Source organism: Garra rufa, chromosome 4 (assembly GCF_049309525.1).
Source record: "Garra rufa chromosome 4, GarRuf1.0, whole genome shotgun sequence".
Taxonomy (NCBI): Eukaryota; Metazoa; Chordata; class Actinopteri; order Cypriniformes; family Cyprinidae; genus Garra; species Garra rufa.
Genome location: NC_133364.1, coordinates 29,915,618 through 29,932,276, shown reverse-complemented (window position 1 = coordinate 29,932,276; position 16,659 = coordinate 29,915,618). Strand labels below are relative to the sequence as shown.

At 37.8% G+C, this 16,659-nt stretch overlaps 1 protein-coding gene across 1 annotated transcript in view; it reads left to right on the top strand.

The window, feature by feature from the left end:
* Window positions 1-16,659, top strand: part of celsr1a (cadherin EGF LAG seven-pass G-type receptor 1a) — a 149,181-nt gene that overhangs the window by 27,594 nt on the left and 104,928 nt on the right. Inside the window, exons 3-5 of the mRNA XM_073837828.1 lie at window positions 12,817-13,455; window positions 14,554-14,776; window positions 15,562-15,677. Of these exons, the coding sequence (XP_073693929.1) occupies window positions 12,817-13,455; window positions 14,554-14,776; window positions 15,562-15,677 (978 nt within the window). The remainder of the gene's footprint in view (window positions 1-12,816; window positions 13,456-14,553; window positions 14,777-15,561; window positions 15,678-16,659) is intronic.

Genomic DNA, 16,659 nt, shown 5'->3' with positions numbered 1-16,659 from the left:
GAAAGTTCAAACGCTCACTGATGCTCCAGAAGAAAAAAACATGCATTAAGAGTCGGGGGGTGAAAACAATTTGAATTTGAAGATCAGAGTAAATTTAACTTATTTTGTCTTCTGGGAAACATGTAACTATCTTCTGTAGCCGCTCTGTAGCCCCTCAGTTGTCCTCAGTGCGAAAAAATGGATCTCAAAATCATACAGTCATTGTTGAAAAGGGTTCAAATAGACAAAAATGCTAGAAAACCAAAGAATTTGTGGGGCCTGAAGGATTTTTCTGAAGAACAACAGGCTTAACTGTTCAGGACTAACTAGGGACTCATGAACAACTATCACTAAACAAAAAAACCAAACAAACAAACAAAAAAAACAAAAAAACAGCTGTGGATCATTCAGGTAACAACACAGTATTAAGAATCAAGGGTGTGTAAACTTTTGAACCGGGTCATTCTTATAAATGCAACATCTTTTATGTAAACATCTTTAAGTGAAGTATCTTATTCAGGGCAGTACTAAATAAACAATAACATGCATTTTGTATGATCCCTCCTATTTTGGTTAAATAATTAACATTTTGCTGATTATGAAAGGGGTGTGTAAACTTTTGACCTAAACTGTATACTTCTGGCTTAAGACAGGAGTCTCTCAAAGATATCTAAACAGAAGTATTAGATATCTTTGAGATGCATTTTTAATTCCATATAGAAGGAGTGTGGTCTCCAACTGAAAATGGAAATTTTAAAGATTTGCTACTTGTTATTGCTAGTGAGTATTAGGAGGATAGGCAAAGAGCATTTTTTTTTTTGGACGACTACAATTACAACTACAATTTTAGTTTTAAAGTAGCACTTACATACACAAACAAACTTGATGATATGAAGCTTGTAAAATGTTTTATTGCTGTGTGCAAGTGAATCAGTTCAGCTCAGCAGGAGCAACGTTATTCAAGGCTTCCGTAGTTCTCTTCCCTAAGGCAGGAGAACTGTTGCATTCTTAATTGAAGAAAGAATTCAGGTAGTCTTACAAGAATCCATCAGGAACTTACACCATTATTCATTCGTTTATGAGCTCTGTCTGGCTTTCGCCCTTATTCGGGGCACCGCTACGTTAAGGACCCGGAAGATGAGAGCATTCCTTACACTTCTGAAACACTCCTCTCTTCTGTTCTAGCTTCTCTTTAACCGATGGATTCTTTGAGTAGTGCAATAAATCACTCAAATGTTTGGCCCAGTTAAGGTTTGAAGACGTTTGCTCTGTCACTTCATAGAAAAGCACTGAAAGACAAAAAGACGGTTTTCTTTTGAGGTGAATTATTGCCTGTGTTCATTGTGAAGAGCTCTTGAAGTTGGGCTGTGTTGCCACATGTTGTCTTCTACCTGTGTGAGAAGTTTCTTCAAATGGGAGTGAATGAATTGCTGAAGACGTGGGGTGTGAACTAGAACGGCAAGAAATCTTCTCGCAGTTATTGCAGTTATCACTGTCAGCTCTTTACAGGTTAAAGATTTACAGTGCAAAAATTCCCTTGCTTAACATGGGAGTGTCTTTGCCAGTAGATTTCAATACTGCAGAATATACTGTTTTAATTTAGGAAACGTTCTTTTAAACACTTTCACAGAGACCTAGGCTCACATCTCTAACCATGCTGTATAGATATAAAAACTAACAAGTGAATAAATGTTAAAGCAACTCTTCATTTCATATTGAGACTTGCTAGCCAACTATGAAAAACAACAAAAATAAATCTCTTCTGACAATGTAATTTTTTTTTTTTTTTTGCATATTCCTTACTCAAACACTTGTAAGCATCCCATGATACACGGGTTATCATCGGTTACCTGCCCACAGAGCTCACAGGAACAAAGGAGCGTGTTCATGTCCACTGCAAACAGAGCCAGAGCCCTGTCAGTATCTGAGCACTCGACTGCAGACGGACGCTCTGATAAACATAAGTACCTGGCTGCTAAATTACCTTTAGATATGAGAATCCCCCTGAATTAAATTTCTCCCATATTTAGTATAATGGAAATTATGCTGCCAATGTTTACAACTTTACAACAGACAAAGAAAAATCATGACTCACTTGATTTAGTCCATGTCTTATCTTACATCTTGCTTCTAGAAACCACATTTCCCTTATTGAAATACTCATAGACCTCGCTGACTCTTTTATGTTGACATATGTGCTGCGTTGTTATGATTCAGTCTGGTGCTTTTACCTCAGTGTCACATCGATGAGTTTGTTTCCTGAGGGCATGTTTGTATCACCGCATGCCAGCCTACTGTATCACCTGCTGAGCGTTTCAACAGGCCAGCTGCGTATTTAGTTTTTCAATATCTGATTTCAAATCACAGTCAGCATTCCAGTAATTTGTAGGTCTCCTTGCCTGAGCAGAGGCCAGCAGATTATAACAGGAAACGTGCAAGAGCAATTCATTCATGGTAGGTGACTACTATGTGTTGGCTTGATTTGAAGATAATGTTTTATCAATAGAATGAGTCAGGTCAGTTCTGGATACTTAAGAGTGAATACGATGGGACCTATGAAAACCTGTTGGAATGAAATCTCTCTCAAGAGGCTTGAGTCTTGAGTTGGTTCTCAGAGGAATGAGTGTCTGGTGACTATTCTCATGTTGCTGGTCGTTGACCTATGGTCCTTTTTAATGCGAGTTTGTTCTGCATGGTCAGGTGAAAACACCTAGTTTGTAGATAATTCTGACTTGAAAGTGACAAGATGTTAATGGATAGAATACAATTAGTGGACACAGACAGCACTGTTTTTGCTGGATTGTAGGCAGTGTTAAAAACTGAGAAAATTTACTGACCATAATTGGGTTCAAACGTTAAATTGTATATTACAGTATAAGGTTTAGGTAGACTCTTGCTTAAGTCTCTTAAGTCACCCAAAAATTTAAATTCTGTCATTATTACTCACCCTCATGCTGTTCCAAACCTGTAAGACCTTTGTTAATCTTTGGAACACAAATTAAGATATTTTTGATGAAATCCGAGAGCTTCCTTCCTCCTTCCTCCATAGACAGCAATGGTACAACGTGTGTCAAAGACTGACAAAGAAGAGAAGAAATTGTTAAAGTCATTATTTTAGTTTTCTTCGCACACAAAAAGTATTCTCGTAGCTTCATAAAATTAAGCTTGAACCACTGAAGTCACATGACTATTTTAACTATGTCCTTAATACTTTTCTGAGCATTGAACGTGGTAGTTGCGCTGCTGTCTATAGAGGTTCAGAATGAGATTTCATCAAAAACATCTTAATTTGTGAGTAATTAATAAAGGATTTAAATTTTTGGGTCAACTAACCCTTTAATATTTCATTCACATTTTTTTCATGCATTTGTCACTTGATGAGTATCTTGATGTCTGGAGAGCCAGTCTTTTTAAATATATTTGTAATATGGATCAGGACTGTTGATCAACCCTCATTAGATGAAGACTGTATGCCGCTCACCATCAAACTTGGACTAATTTAATAGAAAACGAACATGACACTCTTTGTTAACTCAATAAAGATGGCATTTCCCACTCCCAGTTCTCCCAAACCTTTCCACTAATGCACAAAGGGCAGCACTGTGTGCCTCTATCTTGATGTGATCTGCTGTCCAGAGGAACAGCTCAGTAAGCACAGTCTGTCAACAATGACACAGGGACTAATGAAGATTCTAGAAGCAATCAAACTATTAGTTCCTTAAAGAGACCCAATAAAGGGACCCAACAGTATCTTTCCGCTACTTTCCTCTTCTTGCATGCTAAAATAGACTGAGACATTTAAGAACCTGACTCAGTTTAACAAGACAAGAGCAGTGAAAGATTGAGTTGTCTGTATATTTATTTTATTTGTGGTAGAAAAAAAAGAGAAATAGAAAGTGAATGTAAAAAGTGAAGTGCTGTTTGATTGTCTTCTTTAGGGATGAGTAACGTTACTCCGTGAGAAATACTTATCCAAAGGGTTTTGTCATGTTGTCATAACACGTTGAACATGTCGAAAACAAACAGGCAAGCTAAGAACAGGTTGGTGCAGTGTACCAGAAGTATAATGAGCTTGTTATAAAGATTGACCGACTACTGAAAATCTATTCCAGTAGTCTATAAAACTAGTAACTACAAATCCATTTCAATAGTTTAGAAGCTAAATTGACTAGATGACAATTCAAGTTTGTAGTCTGAATACTGAATTAACTACTGAGTAAACTTCAGTAGTTAAAAGTCTGAAAGCATAACTATAAACAGAAAACTGAAAATCCAGAAAAACGCAAGATCCAGTTCAGTAGTCTGAACACTAGGATTACTATTGAAAAACGATATCAGTAGACTGGATACAGAACTGAATACTAGTGAAACCACAAAAAAAAAAAAATTCTGAATAGTACATTTCTGAATTAATTTCAGTAGTCTGAAAGCATAGTTAAATACTTAAAACTTCATAGTCTAAACATTAGAGTAAATACTGAAAACTACTGTTTGAACAATACAATAGACTAGTAAAAAATTAATTTTAGTACTCTGAAAGTTAAATTCAGTACTAAATAAATTTCACTGAACTCCAGGTTAATTATGGAAAATAATGTCAAGATTCTGAATGCTGAATCAGTTTAAGCATTCTGAACACGTAACTGGCTACTAAAATGTTGTTTCGTAGTCTGAACACTAGACTAACAGGTGAAAATCCATTTCAGTAGTCTTTCACGAGTTCGTCCTTACATCTAATCTGCTTGAGCAAGTAATAAGCATATTTTGGCGTGCTGTCCTGGGGAAGGGTTCCGGGCCCGGAATACAGGCCGGACCCAGAGAACTCCCCCTGCTAGTTTAGGATAGAAACAGATTAGAAGTGGGGAGTAGGGGTGGAGGAGGGATGCCAAGAAACTGTCGCTGGATGGAGGTAAGACGGCTGGCAATATATAGATGATGCGCTAATTCAATGATTGGTTAAACAAGTTGCACCTGTGCCGAATGGATTGATTATCTGATCGTGCTCCTCCCGAACCTTGTTAATAAAACATCATTTCTTGCAGTAATGAAAATTCATTTCTGAACACTAAATTACCAGTTTCAGTAGTCTGAATGGCACAGCTAACTTGTGAAAAGTATTTTGTCGTCTAAACTATTAAACAATGAACTACTGAAAATTAATTTCCATAGTTTGAGCAATATACTAACTAGTAAAAATCAATTTTAGTAGTCTGGGAAATGAATTAACAAAAATTCTGTTTAGTTGAAAATTCATTTAAGCTATCTGAATTTAATTTTAAATTAATTTTAGTATCCTGAAAGCATTGCTAACACATGTTGTAGTCTAAAATTAGAGTTACTACTTAAATTTAATCTTAGTAGTTTGAGCAACAGACTAACTAGTAAAAATTCATTTCAGTAGCCTGAATGCTAAATTGACTACTATAATTATTAATTTTTCGAACCCTAGTTTAATTACGGAAAATGAATGTCAATATTCTGAATGCAAACTGAACACATAACTGGCTACTAAAATTTAGTTTAGTAGTCTGAACACCATTAACTACTGAAAATCCATCCAGTAGTCTGAACACTAATACTGTACGTGAAAATCTATTTCAGTAGTCTGGCAGCAAAGCTGAACACAAGATTAAGTATTAAAAATACATTTCTGAACACTAAAGTACTAAATCAGTTTCAGTAGTATGAAGGCATAGTGAAACTACTGAAAATTATTTTTGTCGTCTAAACATCAAAGTAACTACTAAAAAATCAATTTCAGTAGTTTGAACAATATACTAACTAGTAAAATCCATTTCAATAGTCTGAGATCTGAATTAACTACTGAAAATTAGTAGTCTGAACAGTAGTCTGAAAATTTTGTTTAGTAGTCTAAACGCTGGTAACTACTGAAAATCCATTCAGTAGTCTGAACACTAAACTAACTGGTGAAAATCAATTCCAGTAGTATGGCAGTCGACTGCTGAATATCCAGTTTAGCTAAAGTCTGCGTTATTCTGGTTTTTGAGACTTACTAGACATGGAGTCTACATTGAAATCAACCCACCCCCTGTACTCCAGAACTGGTCCCACTGCACCCAGGTCTGTATTGTAATCCCACCTGTTACAGGCTGGAGAGATGTACTCCTGCAGGCTTCCCACCTCCTCCCTCTACCCCAAGCTGAATAAAGTCTTTTGTGTGCATGCGGCCCTTCTCTAAAGTGCGTCCATGTGAGAGCCGACTAATCCCAGCAAGCCAAACAGAGGCATGCATCGCTTTCAATGGCGAGTGGAACACGAAAAGACACCATGACTCCAGCCACCCTTGCCATGTAGAGGTTGTTGAGCTGGACAAGACTACCTTTGGCAGCAATGTGTCCCTACCGTCACCCACTCTTGATATACAAACAAGAGGGCTTTCAAAGTCAGCATGAAGCACTCTCTCAAAACTCAAGTGCGCTCTCTGGGAACTGAGCCTGCTTGCGACTACTGTAGGCGCCTGCAGTTCATTCTTACTCATCATCTCTATCCTCTACTATTTATCTTTCATCCCTTTCTCCTTAGAGCTGTCATAGCAGACATCTACACCCATACGCCCTTATCGTTGCTGGATTACACTGATATGTAAACTGGCAGCAGTTCTTAAACATTTAGGGAGATTGACAGTAATAGACTTTATTTAATTTAATGCAAATAAACAAGTTGTTCAACTAAAGTTGCACTTTTAAAATTTTGCACTATTAATTTAGAATTTTCGGAAGATGATTCATAATTGTTAATATATAACTTGTTATAAATTGTTCTTAAACCCATAATTATGCACAATTTTAGAATGCATTGTTCTCGAACAATTCTTACATTAATTGTTTTATTAAATAAGTCTAGAACAAGTTTTTGAGTAGATTGTGAAACCTAAAGTAATGAGTTTACAAAGGATTTACTAAGAAAGACTAATTTTCATTTGAATCATGAATTCAGTTGATCTTCTCCGACAACTGCCTTTTTGAAAGGAACACGGTTCTATAATTGTTCTGTAACGTCCAGATGCGTCTCCACCAGCAATCAATAGCCTTATGACTCTCAATGCATTACGAAATAAATGCTCGTCCTCCCCTTTGCTCCATCTGTTGGTTTTGAAGCCAGAGGAGGTGGTGATGATGTCAACGAGTTGTAATCTCGTTTTACCCATTCATTAAATGCCTGGTCCCATCTGGCCGACGGAAACACCGAATGCATCTAACAACGTCTCGCCCTCATAATCCCTGCAGTGAGGGCTGGAGGGGTTCAGAGACGGGGTAAGGTGTAAAATTGGAGGTTTTGTTTGTGTGTGAGAGTGTGAGTTAGAAGGAACCACCCCAAACACAACAACCACAAACGTGTTTGAACATGGCCCTCAAAACCATGCAAAAAAGCAAGCTCATCTATCTAACCCTTTGTCAACAAAAGCTTGCCAGTGACAACTGAAGTCCTTATCACAAAAACTGATTAATTTCTCTTGACAAAGAAGATTACAGCCACATTTCTCAGGGTCGCTTCGTGAAAGGCCAAGAATGTGTTATCCCCATTCTTTCGGTTAATCAGTGACTCTAAGGCGTGTTTTCATTTGAAGCACCTTGAGTACTGTGCAAAGTACCAAAAGAAAATCATGCAAGTCTCATTCATGGCTTTATACCACTGAGAACCCTTTGCCGCCTACTACGCCTAGCAGCTGCCCCATATCTGTAAGGGCCATTTTGACTGTAATTTAACATACATTTGAGGATAGATACACAGTCTTCGTGTAATAGCCTAAATATTAGCATTTTCTTAGTACTTAATTGATTATGACCTTATCGAAAATATCAGTTCATCATTTCCCAGAGCTCATTGTGACACTCATGCCAGCGGTGCATGTAGAGACAGGTGTTTAGAGCAGTCTGAGGGGCCCGTATGGAGATCACCATCAGCTTTTCACCTGTTCACACCTGCGTCCGGACTGATCTTGTATACCATCAAGTTTTCTGGAAATCACTGTTTCATTGCAATCTGCAGTATTTTCATGTTAATAAAAGAACTAAATATTACAGTTTAGTAGTTCTCATAATATATAATGTCATGAAATGTCAGATTTTGTTTATCTGCAACAAAGTCAGCTAGGCATTTATATAGTGTAGTGTTCATTACACAAAAAAATATAAAAAATTCTTGATCAACCAGTCACAGTCAAGTATTACAGAGAGATGTGGGTCAAAGATGAAAAAGGGTTTAGGCATAAAAACAATAAGAGTAATACTGCTTTAAATTGTTGTTGCATTTCCAAAAAAAGTATTTAAAAGTTTTGTTTAATGTAATTGCATTTTTGTTTTAGTTTTTCTGAGCAAAAAATTTAATATCATATATTTTTCCCAAATTTAGAAAATACACCTACTAAAATGTCATTGTGTAAAAACAAAAATCAATTTATGACATATTAAAAGACAAATTACTTTCATCCTAAATATTACTTGTAATTCTACATTTTACGTAAGCGAGTCATTTTTTACTCATTTAAAACACAATAAAATGTACTATGCTCCATTATTCTTTTATATATTTTAATATGTACAAGTCAGAATAAGCATGTTGTTTGAATTTTTACATAAATATTGCATTACACTGACAGTGTAACATTATTTCAACCAAATTTCGACATTTTATTCTCCATAAACCTTAAAAGTAGACACTTTACTTACATTTAATGCTTTCTATGGACATAAAATTAATTTTGTAAATTTCTTTATATGCGGACATCCATGTACAAAAACTTTGCATAGTAGTACTTATCATTTTACAGCTTCTCTAGGACAAATCACTTCTTGTGTTCCTTTTGTATGACTCTCTTTGGATAAAAGTGTCAATATTTTTTATCTCAGCACATGCAGTGCCACAAAAGTTTGTTGTTGTATGACTGCATGTTTAAACATCTTGATTTTCAAGCAGTGTTATATAAAACTCTTGTATATAAATCTTATATAAAAGTCCAGACGCATGGCAGCAAATCACAATATTTGATTTACTGGTGTGTTCTATTACACATGAAACAAATAACAACAAAAAGTATTGTAATTTCATACACCAGGATACTTAACGTTTCCCACCCTGAGTATGAGTGTGTGTATTTATTAGAGGAAGACAATAGAAAGTCACATGGTTTTGCCTCACCGTACCTAAAGCAGGTCATCGAGTTGTAGAGATGGGAGGGATTCATCAAGTGTTATTGGCTCAGTGGGCGGCACCTTTGCTTTCTTTGTTATGATTCAAACATTTGAACTTGAGGGAGGGCCTTAGAATGCTGACAGTCACATTGGCACAGGAACCAATTTTCATTGGCTCCTAAAGGTATCTCACCTACAATAGCCACATCTCCTACTTTCATTTAACGACTTGTTTTTAACATTGTTGCCCTGGGGTGCATTTTGTAATGAAAGACTGTTTTTGTTTACTTGTATGTCTAATTTAAGACCTGAACATTTATGAAAGTGTCCCTGATTTTAATCACAAGTCAAAGAAAGCTGTTTAGGATGAGCAGTGTGATTTGTCTTATCTTGCATACCAGTTGTTTAGTCATCCTTTGCCAACAAAAGAAAAACTAATTTCGTGCCAACCCACCCCTGACACACTCTAAAACACACTGGACTGCCCCTCTGTCCTGTTTGTGTCAGATCACTGCTCTTTGACCCTTGTGGATAATGACAGGGAATGCTAATGGCAGAGTTTGTTATCCCATGTTCTTCGTGTAATTACATTAGTCAGCTTGAGTTACACAAGACGCCGGTCTAAGAGGAAAAAACCATTGTCAATCATTGTGACAGCAGCGGGCAAGCTGGGTTATTCGTGGCTTTTATCCAATACCTGTGATAAGATGAAGTGTGAGGCATATCGCACACTTTAACAACTTTAAGTTAAACATCAACATACACTACACTAACACAGACAAATTAAATTTATTTTGTTTATCTGTGCATATGTGTGTATAATAATAAAGATTATCGTACTGAGACAATTAATACTGTTAGTTCATAAACTAATCAGTGTTTATTTTCGATTTATGATGCTAATGTGCTAATGTATTGTATTTTAATTCTTGTGTAGAAATTATGACACGAGTTGACATGAATAATTGATAAAGCAATTACATTGTCATGCTGTAAAGAAGTACACTTACGTACACAAAACATTACATCCAGTTTGCGCTTAAGTGTATTCTTAAGAATTTGTATTAACAAGTACTTATTTTGTAAGCATTGACACAGTTTGTTCATCCGTGAGGAGGAAGTGAGAGCATTTAGCATGACAGCAACCTTTGCCTGGTTATTGACAGCAACAGCACTTTACGAAGTGAACAGCTGATAGACTAAATATATACCTTACTGCAATGTCAGGTGGGGAAAAAAAACACATTCCTTTTTTGTACTTTTGTACAAAACTTGTGAGTACTGACTAAACTAAGTTAGAAGTCAAACTTTCTTTAGAAGAAATCTAGTCAATATTTCTGATGACTTTTAATTATTTTTGTGTAGTTTGGAATCAGAACAAGAGCTGCTGGTGATATCTATGATAATACAGTGTTTAAAAACACATTTTCCGGTCCTGAGAAAAAAGAAACCTATTTGTTTCATTGTTCATCCCAGAACAGAGCAAAAAATTGTAAATATGATATTGCTGTTTTGTTAGGCTGGGTGCCAGCAGACATTTTCATTAGCATTCTCCTGTTGATAAAATGACATGCTCTGTGCCTGCAGTGATGTGTCAGTTAATAGATTTGATTTCCAAGAGGCACAATTGAAAGTATATCGGATGCACCAACAGTTGCTGTGAAAGGAGTTTTTTGCACTCTGAAAAAACTTTGAGTCAAATATGGACTAAACCAACATTTGGGTTAAAACTTTAATTGAAAATTTTAACCTAACAGCTGGGTTAGTCTAAATTTTACCCAAAGTTGGTTTGAAATAACCCTGTGTGCTCTTTTTTCTGCTGTAAGCTTCCACACTCTTAAAAATAAAGGTGCTTTAAAAGGTTCTTCACAGCAATGCCATAGAAGAACCATTTTTGGTTATTTAAAGAATCATCTCTTTCTTACCCTTTTATAATCGTTCACCACAGAGAACCTTTTGTGAAACAGAAAGGTTCTTCAGATGTTAAAGGTTCTTTATGGAACCATTTAGACAAAAAGGGTTCTTCTATGGCATTGTGAAGCACCTTTATTTTTAAAAGTGCAGTCCACTTAGAATGAAGATGTCAGAACCAAGTTCTTGCATTTGTTGCTCATTTTAAACACAAAAGCCACAAATCCGCTTTGTATTACAAATGCTAAGTAATCGATGAACAAACTGTATATCAGTTTCAGCTACAATTTTATATTCAATACAATGTGCTTATGTCATCCTGCACAACTTTAGTGAACCAAACGTAGTGCACTACATACCAGACAGAGTTGGGAATGTGACCCATTTACTGGGAATGGTGACTGTCCCACACGCCTTCTCTTGTGATTTATGGCGGTGATATAATTTAGAGACACATAACTCAACTCAAAGACACACGACACCTCCATATTTGAAAGGTCTTAGCCACATTGTTTTGCCGGGGGTATTAATTGGATATACCACCTGTTCTGCAGTTGTTCCCTTAGCAAAACAGAACAGCCAGTGCGGTACTTGTGGGAGCTTTCTGTCAAATCCATCCTCTGTACATGAAAATAGTGAGATTCAGTTCAGAGGTATAGCTATGCAACTTAAGACTGCTTTAATTTACTATATTTTCTATTCTATGTTATTACAGTCAAAGCCACTTGGGTAATGCAATGCATTACATTATTAGTGTTATTAGTTTGAAACATTCTTGAAACGGTCTTCAAATTATCTTTTTGAATGTTTTATGACAGAAGAAAGTCATTTAGGTTTGAAACAACATGAGGTTGGATACTGTCACTTGAACACTTTGGAAATTAGTGAGTTTTACAATGCAAAATATGAAAATACATAAGCTATTGTGCACTTGTGTTGAAAGTATAGCAAAAGCATTTTCAGTGTAGCATAAAGGATTGTTGTCTGTTGCTAAGCAATTTAACTGTCCCACTGACCTCAGTGGCATACGCTTTAAATCAACAATGTAGAATCAACTGTCCAATCCTGAAAGTGTATTCTTGCTACACATTGTCACTGAGTGTGAAACTCAGTGTAGTTAAGGTCATGCACAATCCCATAATAAGTATCCCAATCCTTTTTGTACTTTGGAGGAAGAAAGCATTTACAGTGTTTCACGGTTGTCAAGTCTTCATTATTTCTGAGGTTTTTTTAATAGCATTAGTTCCAACAGAGAAGATGAGTTTGTGTCCTGAAGCAAGATACCAAGATGATCTGTCTAATTGTGGTGCAACTTTGTAGTAATCCTGTCTGTTAACACGCTTTCTTCTCCAACCCAAAACAGTATTTAGACTTCCTTAGAAAAGAGAATGTGAAAAGAGAATACTGTTATCTTCGGAAAGCAGCTGACTTCCAGCTGAAACATTTCAAAATTCCAGCATTCTATGGAGCTGTTTTAAGATAAAGATAAAGATATAGTTATAAAAATCATCCTCTGTATTAAAATGTAGCAGAGTTCACACCATAGCTATTACGATAAAGACAAAAACACCCAATCAGAATCAATCCATCAGACAAGCATGCGCTTGGCATAAACTGACAATATCGTCTGCTGGTGTGGACGCTAATATAGTTATATTTATAGTTATCGTAATTGGTGTGAATAGGCCTTAAGACTAGAGGCAGGTTGTGTTTTCATGGAATGTAAAACAGATTTTTTAACAAATGGTTGTTTTTTTATTTTTATCATTTTTAGATGGTATCCACCAAGTGACGGCCTTCTGTACTCTTCGTGTGACCATCATCACTGATGAAATGCTAACAAATAGCATCACAGTCCGTCTGGAGAACATGTCCCAGGAACGCTTTCTATCCCCGCTGCTCTCTCGATTTGCTGAAGGTGTGGCGGCTGTCCTCTCTACAACTCGAGAAGGAGTTTTCGTCTTCAACGTCCAAAATGACACAGATGTCAGCGGCAACATCCTCAATGTCACCTTCTCAGCCTTGCTTCCTGGAGGAGCTCCAGATCGCTACTTCCCTTCGGAAGAACTTCAGGAGCAAATCTACCTAAACCGAACTCTGTTACAGAAAATCTCCAGCCAAAGTGTCCTTCCATTTGATGACAACATCTGCCTGCGGGAACCTTGCGAGAACTACATGAAATGCGTCTCTGTGTTAAAGTTTGATAGCTCTCCACCTTTCATAGCCTCTAATACTGTTCTCTTCAGACCAATCCATCCCATTAATGGCCTGCGCTGCCGTTGTCCGGCCGGCTTTACCGGCGACTACTGTGAGACCGAGATTGACCTGTGCTACTCAGGTCCATGCCGGAACAATGGTCGCTGCCGCAGTCGAGAAGGAGGGTACACCTGCGAGTGTCTAGATGACTATACAGGTGAGTTTGCAAAACATTTATGTGTTGTAGGTGTCCAATCTTGTTCCTGGAGATCTGCTTTTCTGTAAAGTTGAGCTCCAACCCTGATCAAATCTGAACCAGTTAATTAAGATATTCAGAAGCACTTGATTAGCACTTGGTTGGAATGGAACTCTACAAGTAGGTGGACCTCCAGGAACAGGATTGGGTGCTCTTGTTTTATGGCACACATCATTTGTGTGTTTAGTGTGTACTCTTGCAGCAATATGGTTTAGGTAGAGTGGTTTGTGGTTAGGGAGCGGTGTTTTGTCAGGAGCTGAAAGAATGCTGAAGGAACCAGAGGGTAGAACTGTCAGTCACTTGGGGTAAACCACAAATAGGGAAACCACCAGAGCCACTGCCTTCAAAACCAAAAGTCAATATGTCCTTGTCACAGGTGGACAAACAGGTGGAATGATGTGCCCACCTGTGAAGGACTTACTGAGTCTTGAGCAAAGATCTTACCATGTCAAATAAAGCTTTGTGTCTTCATTTCTGATCTCCAATTCGGAGGCTCCTCTGCCATTCCTGACCACCTGCCCCTTTTTTATCAAGGCCAATTACCCCCTCTAATCATCTCCATCAAGGCTTTGAAGGTCACAGTTCAACCCCAGATATTCTGCGTCCATTATGATGGTGATGACAGCCTGCCTCTCAACATCTATCTTTTTCTGGCTTTCTCACATTAGAGGGAAACAGATCTGTCTATTTCCCTCCAAGAGAAAGATTATCCCGAGGAAATCAGGGGTCATTACAGGCACAGGGACTGCCATCCTGTTCCCCCGCCACACATAAACACCCTTTGTCCAGATCTTGTCTGGATAATGGCTGATATATAACACTGCATGAGTTGTGTGTCCATCTTCGGTATGGGAATTGGTGGTGCCATAGAGGAACTCTTGGATCGTCAAGTGCTTCCGTATGGAAAGCTGAGACTAAGTTAGGGCTGAAACTTTGATTTAAGGCCAATATAGCCAGGGCTCTTAAAATCCAGTTCTGGAAGACCAATGTCCTGTAGAATTTAGTATGAATGTAAGTTATTCTGTACAAGTTTACTTTACTTCTTATAATCCTTTGCAGGTGAGAACTGTGAAATAGATGCCCGCTCTGGTCGCTGTGTCCCTGGGGTATGTAAAAATGGAGGTGAGTGTGTCAACCTGCTAGTGGGTGGCTTCACATGCAACTGCCCCTCTGGAGAGTATGAGAAACCTTTCTGCGAGATGACGACACGCAGCTTTCCCGGACAGTCCTTCATTACCTTCCGAGGCCTGAGACAGAGATTCCACTTCACTGTCTCCTTCATGTAAGTACGGGCTATAATTTTCAAGAAAATTGTTCATGACCTCTATGTCATGCCCCTGTTTACCTTCGTGTTACACTGACACATAGCTTTGCATGCTCTAAAGTGTAATTTGTTGAAAAAGTTGCATAAGGAGCCCTTGAGCTTTTTTGGCTAGCCAGCATGTCTGGACTTATCTTCTACTCATTCTGGGTCATACATGGATAATCCTGATGTGAAGCTTAAATACATTTTGGCCGTTCTGTAAAAAATAATTTTAGCCTATTAACTGTTGGCTTTATAAAGCTTAAAAGACATATGGATAACTTGTTTAAAGATTAAGCTTCTGATGTATTAAGCAACAAATGTTGAGACAGGGTCACTAGAGAAATATTTGGGCTCCTGTGCTGTGTAAAAACAGGAAGGGCTACGTGTTGAGAGAGCGCTATCAGTGTTTTTCTTTATTTGTATCATCTTCCTGTAGAGCAGCTGGTCTCTGACTCCTCTGCCCTCTGTGCCACAGCCCAGGCTTGATAGAGGTGGGATGTGCCGCCCAGGGCAGAGGAACCACTTCCTGTTTCTGGACCACTGGCCTTACGTTCACTTCCTCTCTGATTTTTTTCTTTTCCTCCCTTGATTAGTAGATGTTATTTCTTCTGTCTGGCTTGGAGGTTTCTTGTAGCTCAATTGAAGTCTTGAGTGCAGTTAAACCTTGATAGATGTAAAGATTTATGAGGGGGTAGTGCAAACGTTCAATAAAACCTGTAGTTCTGGTTGTTCTAATCAATGTGTTTTTTTTTTCTGTCCAGGTTTGCTACAAGAGAGAGAAACGCCCTTCTTCTCTACAACGGTCGTTTTAATGAGAAACACGACTTCATCGCTGTGGAGATCATTGAGGAACAGATTCAACTCACCTTCTCAGCCGGTACTACAGTCCTACCAGTGTTACAACTGGGAAGCTCAGATCAACTTAGGGTCAACATTAGTTAGCACCAAATCTAGAGATGTGCCGATATGATAAGCCATTGAATATTTTTATCCTATGGCAGATAAACTGAAAATCTATATGTAAATACATGGGAAATGATCATGCACATATAAATATCCAATAGCATGCTTTACTCAATTATGTGAACACAACTTTTTTAGCCATAAGCTCGATTTCAAAATGCATGTCGCACCACTATTCATAAAACAATGGAAGTTATGCATTCTCAGCTTTATAATTTCATAGCATTTACATTACATTTACATTTATTCATTTAGCCGACGCTTTTATCCAAAGCGACTTACAATTGGGAATACAACAAGTGATTCATCCTAAGGAGGCAGATCAACATAGGAAGTGTTCAAAAATACCATATATCAGGCGTTGTTAGAAGAGTGCAGGCTAGAAGGAGAAGATCAAGAAAGAGAGGAAAAACAGGCTAGAAGGGAGGATATTTTTTTTTTTTTTTTTTTTTTTTTTTTTTTATTGAGTCAGATAGTGTCGAAAAAGATGGGTTTTCAGCAGTCGTTTGAAAGCTGTTAAGGAGTCTGCATTCCGGATAGGGGTGGGAAGATCATTCCACCAGGCAGGAACGTTGAACGAGAATGTTCTGGACAGTGATTTAATACCTCTCTGTGGTGGTACAATGAGGCGTCTTTCACTAGAGGATCTCAGTCTTCTGGAAGGAGTGTAGATGTGTAGTAGTGAATGGAGGTAGGCAGGTGATGATCCGGTGGCTGTCCTATAGGCCAGCATCAGTGTCTTGAATTTGATGCGTGCTGTAACCGGTAGCCAGTGCAGGGATATGAAGAGAGGTGTAACATGGGCCTTTTTGGGCTCGTTGAAGACCAGTCGTGCTGCTGCATTCTGAATCATTTGTAGAGGCTTGATTGTACATGCTGGAAGACCAGCTAAAAGA